This window comes from Ilyonectria robusta, assembly GCF_021365365.1.
Source record: "Ilyonectria robusta strain PMI_751 chromosome Unknown BGZ61scaffold_37, whole genome shotgun sequence".
NCBI lineage: Eukaryota > Fungi > Ascomycota > Sordariomycetes > Hypocreales > Nectriaceae > Ilyonectria > Ilyonectria robusta.
This window is the reverse complement of record NW_025764471.1, coordinates 145,906-159,073: the sequence shown is the minus strand read 5'-3', so window position 1 is coordinate 159,073 and position 13,168 is coordinate 145,906. Positions and strand designations below refer to the sequence as shown.

The following is a 13,168-nucleotide window of genomic DNA, read 5'->3' as shown; positions in this document are numbered from 1 at the left end:
AAGGGCGAGGCCTTGCAGATTGTTTGAAAGGGACCAGATATGAGAGAAGTTGGCCCTTTGCAAGTCCAAAAACAGCATCTTGCACCAATAGCCTGTGGGACGGCAGCAACAAGGCCGCCGCAGCGGTCAGGGTAGCGAGGTGATCAAACTTGCATGCATTCCCCACTTCGCCGGGGCCATGGTTCGGTTCTCACCCGGACTTCGGGTTCGAAAGTGGAGGAGACAAGGCAGACATCGGCAAAGAGAAAAAGACGGCTTTGCCATGGAATCAAACCCATTGTGATTACCCTTTGTCAATCGATTCGGCCCGCTCAGCTTACACACACATCGAGAACTTCCCCGCCGCTGCTTCTAGCTTGTACTACACAAGTCCTTTCTCATAGGGGCCGCGGAGATACGAAGGTGAAATCTGAGACACATTTGTGGGGACACTCCCAAGCCGTCCTTGTCACACCCTAGCTTGACGCGGCGCTTATCACATGTTGATATCCCCTCAATTGTGCTAAGCCTCCCAAATGTACCTCGCCCCACACAACCCCTGTTACAAAGCAGCTACATGAGGGGGGACCCAATAGAGCCACGGGTCCGTACAGCCACGGGTCCCTACGCTTAGTCAGCAACACCCACTGTAATATTCTCGCCTCACCGCTGACCGCCTATAACCACTCCATCACAACTATCAAGGGCTGCTTCTGTATTTTAATGGGCAAGATTTTGCACCTCTTCTATGGCCTACTATATGACATTTGCTACATGTAGGTAGTCTTTTTGCTGGCTTATCTTGCGGCTCATCTTGTGGCTCATCTTGCCCCTTGTCTTGTCGCTTGTTTTGCGGCCTGGCTTGAGGCTCGTCTTGTGGTTCGTCTTGTGGTTCGTCTTGTCGCTTGTCTTGTGGTTTGCCTTGGGGCTCATGATTGTGTTGACAAAATCGAGCTTCGGTTCGATGTTTAAGAAGCCAATTTCCACTCCATTCTTCCTTGGCTACTATTGAAAATTGGCAGCCAGTGCGAAATCGATTGCATGCGTAGGTAACCGTAAGTCGACCAGACCTTTCTGTAGTTGATCTTCTGGTTATAAATTTATAGCCTCCGATTGCTGCCCAGATATTGAGATCTAGAATAAGATCTTCTTGTGATGAATACCACTGTTGAGGAGGAAGAGAGTTCATTTTGTTAATAGTAGTAAGTAAGGATAGATATGATGAAGTATCAGGCGGTGAAGCAGAAGGGAGACGGAAAAGGCAGCAAGGCAGAGGGTTAGGGTTATGCTGACTAATAGAGGACCCGTGAGTGTACGGACCCGTGGCTCTATTGGGTCCCACATGAGGGGAATCTAAAAATGCATTATTAAGTAACTCGAGATATTATCGGGACTTCTATCTACGGCTAAATTTGGTGGGGAAAGATGTATCTTTCGATTCTACATTTTAATTGGGCAGACATCCCTGGAGTGACCTGACGGGAGGCTTAACACAGTTGAATGAATGAAATTTACTCCGCCCGGGAGGACAGACCTCATAGGGCCCGAAAACACGCTAAGCTGTTTACAGTTTCAAACGGTTTGATCTTGACCACCCATCTGCCTTCTCATCTGACGCTCTTGCTGCCTTCGCCTCGCTCGACTTCTTGCTTGATAGACCTGCTTGAAGGCCAATTTCTCCAAGTGTTCAGCATCCTATCTTCAGCAGCTGAAGCATGGTCTGCCAACTTGAGGTTGTTTGAAGTTAGTGGCTTTGAGCCTGGGCTACGGCTGTTCTTGCCGGTACGATGTGAAAGCTGTTAGAGGAGTGCTGTGGACAAGGATCTGGGCTATGTGAGATGTGACGAAGGCATTTTATTAGTCGTAGTCGTTGTCCGTGCCAGCTGGCGACCGTTGCTGATCATGGTTCAGGCGTGGTCCACCTCCCTGACGAACACCCGGGGATAGCGGCATATGCCGTCCAGTCGTCTGTGACAAACCTTAGACCTGAGAAGAGGCTCACCGGTACAGATTCAGCCACCGAGCCAGGGCCCGTAGTCCATCTGTTGATGCCCAACAACAAGCGGCACAGGGGGGGCAGGGTCGACAGTACAGAGCGATGATGCTTCATGGCATCAGAGGCATAACAGAAAAAGGAAAAAAGCATAGAAGGAATCTGTCAGTGGACACAGGGAGGACTGCCGGGGCGGTTCAGGGGATCGTGCAGAACCGAGACCCAGTTACCTAGTCCTCGGAGACCCGAAGTGCGTGTGGAGAGGCCAGACACGAGGGCCCTTGAGGGACTCCGCAGGAGAAGGAAGGGCGCTTCGGTTTGCCCAATCACCAGGACTCGGGTCGCGTCCGCTCATTGGTCACCCTCGACCGGGCAGGAAATTCAGAACATTTTCTCGAGGGTCAAGGTGCAGAAGAGGAAAAAGCAACGAGGCAGCCGCACTAGGCCGGCCGGTTGGGTCACGGCTGGTGGTGTTGTTTGCTTTTGGCGGTGGGGCGGGGATGGGCCAGCTGTTCCAGCAGCGCTGCGCTGCTGCACCGTGGTCCGTAATTACCATGTGCGTCCTTTCGTACATGACAATGACAAAGGCCTAATTAGTAGATTACGGCTACGGGCATGGCAAGAGTACCGGTACCGAGTGCTCTACTTCGTTCACAGAAAGGGAAACAGGGTCGTAGCGCTGGACTTCGACCAGTGCGGAACGGTGGTGGGCCTCCGGGTCCGCTATGTGGGAAAAGGCAACAGGGCCCACAGGGTGCGTGCCGTGAGCGATAGAGATTAGGATGGATGATGCGATGCTTGACAAATGCCCTACCCAATCCAGTCCCGTCCAGGGCAGTCCTCGTGGACAAGTACAAGACGTGCCGTGTTAGAGCGAGTCCCGAGAGGGTGTGAGAGGGTGTCGAGACTCTCAGCGAGACTCCAGATGGAGGGCACGTCATGTCCGGACCGGCCCATCAGTCCACGACCGACAATCAGCCCTGTTGGAGGGTTGGGGGCCGCCCGGGGACTCAGCCCAGCGGCTCCGCGTTGCAACTCCTCAAAGTACTCTGGACTTGAGCCACGCAAACTGCCTTGGCCCAGCCGTCCTCTCCTCCATCTTCGTTCCAAGGAGACGGCCTGGACAGGACCAGGGTTGGGGGCCGGGGGGAACGAGGGGGACCGGGGGGGGAACGGACGATGGGGTAGCATGCAATAAACTTGTCAGGTCGAGCGCGGTGAGATGCTCCATCTTGGCAGTTACACAGAACAAGGGCCTTTTTTCAGCTTTGAACAGGTCAATGGTGTCCAGGTGGACATGTTCCCTGCAAGTTGAAGTATCCCCAGAGCGACAACTCCGTCTTGCGTCCGCTGAGGGTCCTCGGGAGCGTCGATCTCCGCGCTTAGACAGGGCCGGTGGCAGGGGGCAGGACATGACGAGACCTCACGAGAGGCGGTGCCGACCAGCCGCTTGGTACAGTACATTACGCGGAAACACGATGGGGTCGATGAGATGCGCCCAAAGGCTTGGCGATATGTGCAGGTTGCGCATTTGTCAAATGCCGGGCTGCTTCCCACTGTCTCGCCTTTCAGCCGGACCTGCTGGCCGCGTTAGTCAATGCCGTGAATCATCTCCATATCTGCGCATTCCTTTCAACTTGGGTTTTCAGCCTCTGGGGTCCAGAAGCCCGGTCACAGTCTCATCCGCTCGGTCTCCCGAATAGGAGAGAGAGGTCGTGTTTCAAGCTCGGGAATGTGTCTCTCGGACCTTTGCAACGTGTGTGTCTTTCGCGGCAGCAAGGTTCCTGCATTTTTGCCGCGAAAGAGCCTTAAACATAAGCATGAGAGAGGCTGGATAAAGCATCGGCAAGTTTAAAATAGGCGATCAAAGGCAGCGTCAAAGACAGCGTCAAAGACAGCAGTGGACCAAGTCAAACACGGCCAGAGACAAGCCATCGTCGACGGCCCAGTTGCGGTTTCCTAGTAAACAGGGTGGCAGTGGTGTCTTCACGCAGACAGGGTCCCTAGCCCAAGCCATGGGCGGCTGGCCCTGCAAAATTGTACTTATCGGTCTTGGTGCGGAAAGGGGGAGGGGTGGGGGTGGGCTTGAGAGTTGAATGAGCGTGGTTCTCTCACGCGCGCACATACAAGCCGGGCGTCGAGATTGTGTCCGTTGGTTGCGTGTTGGTTGATGTGTTTTCCGTCGCCTCGTCGCCTTTCGGGGGAGGGGGCCGCACTGGGCACGGGGCGGGCCTGTAGGCGGCTTAAGTTTGGTCAATAGTGTGTCAAATTCTCCTGATTCATGTTCAATCTCCCCGTCTCAATCGCAAACTTGACCGTCGCTCGCACCGCCTGTAGGTTAGGTGTCCATTCTTCGCCATCTGACGCCGATTTGCCTCCTAGAAAGAAGGAAAGGTTCCCAATCATGTTTTGCCCAACTGGTTGCATGCCTTCGCGCTGTGCATCCCACTTCGTACACCTGAACAGGAATTGCTCGATCGTCTCTCCTCCTGTCCACAGTCGCACACGTCCGACTCCACTGCCCCTATCTTGTGCAGGTAACTGTTGACCCTCGCCATCCCCGTACGGAGCTGTGAGAGAGTATCTGATTCGGGTCTCTTGAGCATATCGTATAGCGCTTGTGTATGTTTACCTGGCAGCGCCTTATCGAATCGATTCGAGTAGCTCCCTACCTTGTCAGGCAGGGTCCTTTGTTGCCACAGCTGTGCTACCGCTATTCTCATCCGTGTAGAGCGAGCCTGGTACGGTGCTTTTGCTGGTGCGTCTTCCGCTTCCGTTGCCTTTCGAGCTTCCGCCTTCGCCTTGGGCCCCAAGGTGAAGTCCTTGTCTCCGGCGGGCATCCACCGCATCCTGACGCTGTTGCCTCCTTTTTTGAGTCGTTCGACGTGCTTGTAAATCTCGCGGATGGTGCATTGTCCCGATTGCTGCCGCGGTCGCGCGATGGCCTCCAGTGCTGATCGACTGCTCGACATCAAGATTAGCTCTCGGTGGCGCAGCCCGTCAGGCATGCATCTCAGCGCCATGGCTGTCGCCTCTAGTTCAGCCGTGTATAGGTTCTGCTCTACTCTCGACCCGAGAGTGACAGAGTACTTAGTTATAACACCATCTTGTCCACCACAGCCTGTGTCGCACACGACGCCTCCCATGCCCACTGTGCCGTTTCGATCCGAAAAGCTAGTTGCGATGAGGGCGCTCCGTGTCCCCTCAACTGCGTCAAGTGCGGTCTCTCGGTCAAGGTCGTATTCCACCGGTATATGCCATGGTGGCAACGCGTATGCTCGAATCGTTTCCATCTGGTCTATCGCGCCCTCATCTTGTGCAAGTGCGTGTCTCTTCATCGGCGAGATGTATCTTCGACTCTCTGTCACTTTGAGCCTTGACAGCGGGTGCGTCTTCGGCAGGGTTCGACATTGATCAGGAGCCTGATGCCGGCCTGAACGTGTCGCTCGCCGACCGTCTGGATATTTGACTCTGCTTCGGCCACTGCTGTTAACACCGCCCGGAAGGCGCCTGTGACCGCTTGTGCTCCAATCTTCTGCGCTCTATTTAATCAGCCCGTCTCCCTTACTCCACATACGTGGGACCACACGTTGGAGGCGCAGTCCATGGTTGGTGCCACCGTTGCTACGAAAAGTTGCCTTGATGTTCGTGGTGACAGCATCTCCAGCCTCCTCAGACACATGGCTGCCGAGAGGCCTCTGGCAGCTGCTCTGGCCATGTGCTCCTTGTATCGTAGTTTCGAGTCCATCACCACTCCGAGTATCTTGGCGCTTTGCTGAGGATGAACAGTCTTTCCCTTGATCACGAAGGTTGCGTCGCTGGTACGCTCGGGATTGCGTGTGAAGTGAATGATCGCCGTCTTTTCCCCTTCGAATGTCGCTCCACTCCGTCTTTCCCATTCTAGTGCTCTGCCGATGATGGCCTGGATGCCTGCTCTGTTCGTTTCTGCCGTTGGTCCAGTCACCCAGGCTGAGTAGTCGTCAACGAACGCGATCGAACCTCCCATCGAGTTGGTCCTGCTCTGCACGAGGTCCGCGTTGAACAACACCGGCGACAGAGGTGACCCTTGTGGGAGCCCAGCCTGTGGTAGTTCTCACCGCTCGGAAGTGTGACCGTTCACTACAATACTAGCCGCCCGGTTCGAACAGAAGGCGTCGATCCATTTCACTAGTCTTCTGGGGATGCCTCTTGCCGCCACAGTACGAAACGTTACCCATTACTGCACGTACTCCAATTGCCTGTGCTTCTTTGAGGTGACTGCTTTGCATCTTCGGGGTGCAGATGGGCGCGCGGTAGTCCATCACGGGAGCGACTATTACCATAGATAATTGTTAAGTCATCTCCAGTCTGACTCCCTTGAGCCTGCGGAGTGCTTGGCCGCTGGAGGTCATGATCACCGCGCTGAGGTGACTTCTGCGTCAAGTGACAAGGGTACATGGGCATGGCTACCGGCTGGCAAGAGCCTCGCTTGGCCGTACTCGGCATTGGTGCGGAGAAGAATTGTTTTCGTTGTCATTTCTCAACTGGGATCATGAAAGCAATCACACTTGTGATGGCTCTCTGACAAACAGAAAGATGCATCAAGTGTGAAAATGAGAATTGAGTTTGCAATACAGACTGAAAATCTCTCCCGTGCATATAGTGGGAGCGTGCTTGTGGCTGCGACGACGACAAGATGGTCATAAGCCACACGAGTTTCGTCATGGACCGAATGCCCGGTCGATCGCCGACGTTTCCTATTCCATAGCCGGTTTTGCAACCTGAGCCAGATCTTGCTTGCCCTACTTTGCATCATGCACTTATACAATAACCCTGCATGTAACAGCGAGATGGCACACAGGTCGGTGCACGGTTATTGACAGCATCCACGGTCGGTAAATGCTGCAGCTGAATGCCGAGCATCTAGCTAATTTACCTACTCTACTCCGTACAAAGGTAGCGGACAAGTCTGGATCCAATCGTGACACCCATACCCCACCAAAAGCACAGTATATACCTCCGTAGTGTTTATAACCATAACCTAACCCTACGTCAACCTTTATTAATCTCCCTGGGCAGACTGTGGACTAATATCATTATACTTGGGGGATATTACACTACCCGTTGGTATTGTGGGGCAAGCCGCCTACCAACCTCGTCCCGAGGTTGGTCCCAAAAATCCTTGTCAGGTCCTTTAATAGTTGTCACCTTTTTGGTGTAAAATTGTCACGGGCCAGGGCCCATATCCTTGCGGCTGTGCCGCAAGAAGTACTAGGCTCGTGCGCGCCAGGGATGAGAAATCGTTCCACAGCTCAGGGGCACTTAGGAACTTCTTTCTTTCTTCTTCATCTTTGATGTAAATAGCATCCTGGACTAGATAGCTGGAATCCAGCTACTAGAGGCTGTTCACATTAATTTCCTCCAATTTTTAATAAAAGGAAAAAAAAAGAGAAAATATTTCTAAGATTTATATAAGAATTTAAAAAGATAACTTATTCGTTTTAAAGCCCTCAATCTCTATAATCTAGGGTTATTTTTTTTTAAAGATTTTATATATCTAAAATGAAGGCAGAATAAACGGTCAAAAAGCGGCATTTTGCACCAAACAGGTGACAACTATTAAAGGACCTGACAAGGGTTTTTATGGGACCAACCTCGTCCTGAGGTTGGTCGGCGGCTTGCCCCACAATACCAACGGGTACTAACCTTAATACCGTCTGATTTGACTAGTTTTGTACCGAGAAGCTAATGCAACCAGGGGTCACTACTGGAACCAGACTTTTGGCTGCTGCCTTCGTAGTTACCTCTGATCTACATTTTCGTTCAGTTCTCGACCTCGCTCCCTCCATCTCGACGTGTGTCTTGTACCCTGTAAGGAAAAGCTGCTGACGGCATTCTCCGCTGCACTAAAACAGCCATGCCATGCAAATACCCGTTTGTGCTAGAATTGAGCGAGCCGAGCAGGGGGCCTTGTCAACCCCATGTCCGTTTCATTCTAGTTTGCTCATATTACGGGTGAGGGGCAAGGACAAATGCTCGTCCCAAAACGCTAGCGCAGCTTAGAAGACGAGCCGTCGTGCGGGCGATATCTGTTTATGATTCAAGAGCCCAGGAAAACTTTGAACCTGGTGTATATGTGTGTGTCTGTTGCCCCACACCATCTTCCAACACCACACACGCGTTCCCTCTCTCAGCGCGGCCCAACACCCCTGCCTCTCCCTCCCCGGCAAATGCCGCTGGCGTGCCACACCTTGCAATGCAGACAGAGACACCGACAATGGTGGCACCAGCAGGGGTCGTCTATTTTGTTCAGGCTTGACTTCAGTCGGTCAGCATCATGGCTCTGTTTGCGGCGATCACGAACGAATACACCGACGCAGGTTAACAACCACGAGGGGATGCGGGGCATTTTGACTTAGACAAGTCTTGACTTGTGGGCAGGAGCTCTTTGGCGCGCAGGTGTTCTTTGGGCGGGCGAGTCTCTCAGATACCTGAGAATAAGGTCCCGAAACCGGGAGGTAAGGGAACCGAAATACACCAGTACACGCTCTGTACTTCACTCTGGGACGGTCCGTCCCTCCCGCTTAACCCCTCAAAACCATGTTCCAGCAACAAACGACTACATCAGCGGATTATCCAATCGCAACCCAAATCTTGCACTAAAAGCGATTGAATACGCACACATGATTGGTTAGTCTGGAGGATGCTCTTGAGGTGACGAGCGAGCACCCGCCCGACACCAAATCACCCAGTCGCCTTTCCACCACGAGTTTCTAGTCCTCCAGGCTCGTTGGTACCAGAGATACCAACACCCAGCCGCGTATCAACGGCCATCATTGCATGAACCATCATCCTGAACCAAAGATCGTCGCCGTCGTCAGACCACGAGGACCACCGATACTACCATCCGCCCAGCGCCTGTCCAGTGCTACCTAGCTTTTGCCAGCAGTCATGGCGCCATCAATTTGGTCGTGTTTCGTCTCTCCAATTGATTGCTTAACCGCATGCTTGAGCCCATTGTCTCTGCCTCCCTGACCTCTCCCATTTCCCACCTGGAACAATACCAATCCAGATTCCAAAAAAAAAAAAAAAAAAAAAAAACCGGTCTGCCTCGCTTTGAATACCGTCCCTTCAAAGACCTTACACATATTGTTCCCTCCCTTTTTTCTTTGCCATCTAGTAATCTCATCCATCACCTTCCCTCTTCCACCAACTTCAACCATCACCGACCCATCGTTCAATTATCTTCACCACGAACCGCAACGATGCCCACTAACACCACGCCCTCCCACACAAAGGCCCGCACATCGGTGCGCTTCAGCACCTACAGTGTCGCCGCTCCCTCCTTTGCTCTCACAGTCGAGACGAACGGCTCCGCCACCAATGAGATCCGCGACATCGCCTCCGACATCGACCGCATGGAGAACAAGGCCCTCTCCTCCCAGCGCGTCGTCCTCAGTGAGGAGAAGACAGACAACATGCAGAAGCTCGCCCTCTGCGCCAAGCTCGACCGTGCTCTCGACCGCCGCATGAGCAGCCAGGATGCCGTCATGCGCCCGCGCACCAAGAACACAGCCGCTAACGATAAGCTCGACGAGAAGGCGCAATGGAGCGGCCGCCTCGCTGACGAAGCTGTACCGGAGCCCCAACCAGAGTCGACACTGCAACACCAGAACGAGGGTCTGTGACTGGGCGTCGGTATGATGGGGGCAATGAGGCTATGGCCTCTGACATCCAGCGGCTTGAGCGTTTCTGCTGTTTTGCTTGGATGCGGCTGGGATGAGAGATGCACGGCGAGACATGAGTGAAGGACGCTCGTCAAATGTTCGATCAAAGTCTCCTGAGGGTCAATTAGCCCAGCCACAAGCAGTGGATTATGGGTTATGTCACCCAAATGGAAAACAGCACCGTAGGGGTCACAACTGCGGGCGTAAATAGAACCTTCTGTCTATTAAGAAGGGAAGGAACCGTCAGTTACTTCGATGATGCCGATGCCAGATGCCGGAAGGCTGTAGGAGCGTCACTTGTCTAAATTGAAACGGGGTCTAGGCATGTCTTCCTACTGTACAACGCTACCTCGTTTCCTCTCGCTTTTTCATTTCCTATCGCCCCCCCAATCCACACGCTTGCAGGGTTTTATCTCGCCAAAACAACATTTCTGTCTGTACACCCGGGTTTTGCCTCGCTAAAACAACATTTCTATCCATGCGCATCTTAAATAAAAGCAAGCCTACTAAACAACCGCTGCCACTACTATTACTATTACCATCCTACCATCTATTATATCATACTATTCTCCTCCTCTTCTTTCCCTTCCTTCCCCCCCTCTCTCTTTTATACTACAGTTTCATAATAAACATTAATATTACTGCTTATAACTAACTTATTCCTTGTTTTTTTTGTTCCTTCTGCCTGCAATCGTACACCTTCAACTAATCTCAAGCTTAGGTTAGAAATATCAAAACACCTATTATTGATAACATCATGGTTCAAGTCGTCCAGCGGAATATACTGCGGGATTTTGATTCATTGTTCACTCAAGATTGGATGGATGATGACGCCCTGTTCAAAGACGTCAGTATGGACCCTGACGCAAGTCCGAAGGCTGAAAGGCAATCGAGACTCAATGATGAAATTAATGTGTTATCTTCGGCCCTTGAAGATATCAGACCGTTACTAGAGAAATTATTACATTAAGGCTGTGGTATCATCTGGCCGTCCATGGTCATAAATTAGGTTGGTCAATTACCATAGAGGCAGCATTGCGTTAGAACGGCGAGTGGCGCAACTGTAGGTACATCATCTTTCCCTAAAGGGTTCAGGGTTCAATTTCAGCTTAAATTACCTGCAAAAGTGAAAATTTGAAGATGCCAAACGATAAATTTACTTACTCGCTCACCCATGCCTCAACTTAACATAAAATGACCACCATTTCCTTTCCATCAGCTCATTCCTTATTACCAGGTTCTCCCTTACCTTCCTCTTGTAGAATGTCCCAAAGAATAGTTTCTAGTGCCTCTGCTGTCTCAATAAACACCTTGCTAGCCTGTTCAAGATCCAAACTCATATTCTGCCCATAAGCAGTAAGGATACATTGACTGAGGGACTCAATACCACCCAAAATCGTTGTCCTTAGGCGTGCGCTCCCAAGCCAGCTGCCAGAATACTGGGAGGTCTGGCTGAGCGATTGCGTATTCAGCATCAACCAAGTGAGGGCGTTCTCGTTTTCTTCATCGTATCGTGGCGACCAACCGGCATCCACCAGCTCACTTAACTTGTCCAACATGAGACTTTCGTCGTTGCAGTGCTCACTCAGTCGACTATTCATTAGGCTATTATAAAGCCTACTAAGTATACCAGAACGAGTATCCCCTGGCTCGGAGGCAATATTGCAGATGGTTGTGAGGATGGTTTGTATCTTGTCGGAATAGGAAAGACTATAGTCGAGTATATACTTCCTGCTCCGCGTTAGTACATTTATGCACTGGAGAACTCTAGTCAGGACAACTGACCGGTAATCTATAGCATTTGTTATATATTAGCTGCGTGGTACACATATCTAGGGGGCTTGTAGAATTGACTTGCCTCGTCGTTCGCGAAATGTTTCTTCACAATGGACCCTAAACTCTCTCATCCAGGTTTCCTCCTCCCAATCGTGCCTAAGCAGCGCACACGTGTGTGCGATCTCGAGCATAAGAAGCTGTCTCAAACAGCTACCATGCACCACCACCCTTTCGTCAACCCCACCCTTTCGTCAACCCCACCCTTTCGCCAGGCAAAAAAAAAAACCACTACCAAAACTCAACTATTTCACTTACACACAACTTGGCCAAAATAAAAGTTATTTGCAAGTAGTTGCATCTATCAATTATAGAATTGATTTAAATTTCCTTTTCCGGTCTCGTATAGTTGAGTGGGCCACGCGATATATGCGGGCCGTTGCAAGGAAATATCACTAATTCAATCACCAATTTCCTCACCGCTCTTTCCCAACATTTCTCCCGCCAGTCTCTCACAACGCGGTCAAAATGCCTTCATCGCGGCCTCGTTGGAAATATACAGAAGACGACATGGCCGAGGCTATACTAGATGTTACCGATAATGGCTTGTCACCCCCTCAGGCGGCTCAGCGACGGGGACTGCCTCGAACCACTCTAATCGACAGACTTAACGGCCAGACAGCCATAAAAGAGCAAATTCAGCCTAGTCAATGGCTATCCAAGACTCAGGAAGACAAATTGGCTTTCTGGATTCTTCGTCAGGAGTCTCTGGGATATGCTCCGTCCCACAATCAGATTCGCGCTTGCGTCATAGGCTTGCTAAGACAACAAGGCGACCAACGGGAATTAGGACGCAACTGGGTAGCCAGATTCATTGAGCGCCGCCCAGACCTTAAGACTAAGATCGGTAGACGTCAAGAAGCCAATAGGTTTGACTCCTTTACGCCTAAAGCGGTTCATTGGTACTTCGATATCAGGGAGGGCCAGTACGGCTGGATTCGGCCTGAGAACACTGTTAACGTTGACGAAGGGGGTATCATGATTGGTTTTGGCAAGCCTCCATGTCTATTTTCTCCATAGTTTTGAAATTTGACTAACTAGACTCTCTTTCTTAGGCTTGGATAGCCTGGTGGTCGGAAGCGCGGACCCAAAGCGAAAGGCTCTTCTCAAGGGACCACAAACTCGAAATTGGACCTCGTTCATCGAAGCTATCACTGCTGACGGCCGCGCCTTGACTCCTGGCATAATCTTCAAGGGGAAAGAACTACAAAAACAGTGGTTTCTTGATGAATTCAAGAAGATAGCCGGCTGGCATTACATAACTTCACCTAACGGGTGGACTGACGACCACATTGGCGTTGAATGGCTTGAAAGAGTCTATCTGCCCCAGACTATGCCTGCCGACGACTCTGACGCGAGACTGATCATTTTAGATGGTCATGGGAGTTATGCCACAGTATGTTCTTCGTTTTCTTCAGCTCAAGATCACTACTGAGCGACGGAAGGATGAATGGATGGCCACGTGCTTTTTGAACGTTTATTGTTGCTATCTGCCAGCACACTGCTCTCATGGGCTCCAGCCGTTGGACAATGGAGTATTCAATGCCTCCAAAGCCGCATATCGACGAGAGTTGGAAAAGTTCGCTTCATTGACTGATTCTGCTCCGATGGATAAGGTCAATTTCTGTAACGGTCTCAAGGTAGTATATTGCAACTA

The 13,168-nt window shown here is 51.4% G+C and overlaps 2 protein-coding genes across 2 annotated transcripts; one reads left to right on the top strand and one right to left on the bottom strand.

Moving 5' to 3' along the window:
* Positions 1-9,136: 9,136 nt before the first annotated feature.
* On the top strand, positions 9,137-9,642 carry BGZ61DRAFT_464201 (uncharacterized protein; the record flags this gene model as incomplete). The annotated part of the gene is made up of 1 exon (XM_046247473.1): positions 9,137-9,642. The coding sequence occupies exon 1, from the start codon at positions 9,217-9,219 to the stop codon at positions 9,637-9,639; it is 423 nt and encodes a 140-aa protein (XP_046096120.1). The 5' UTR covers positions 9,137-9,216.
* A 1,075-nt stretch (positions 9,643-10,717) lies between these two features.
* Positions 10,718-11,279, bottom strand: BGZ61DRAFT_564021 (uncharacterized protein; the record flags this gene model as incomplete). Its single annotated transcript, XM_046255883.1, has 1 exon — positions 10,718-11,279. The coding sequence occupies one exon, from the start codon at positions 11,277-11,279 to the stop codon at positions 10,899-10,901; it is 381 nt and encodes a 126-aa protein (XP_046096119.1). The 3' UTR covers positions 10,718-10,898.
* Between the last annotated feature and the right edge of the window lie 1,889 nt (positions 11,280-13,168).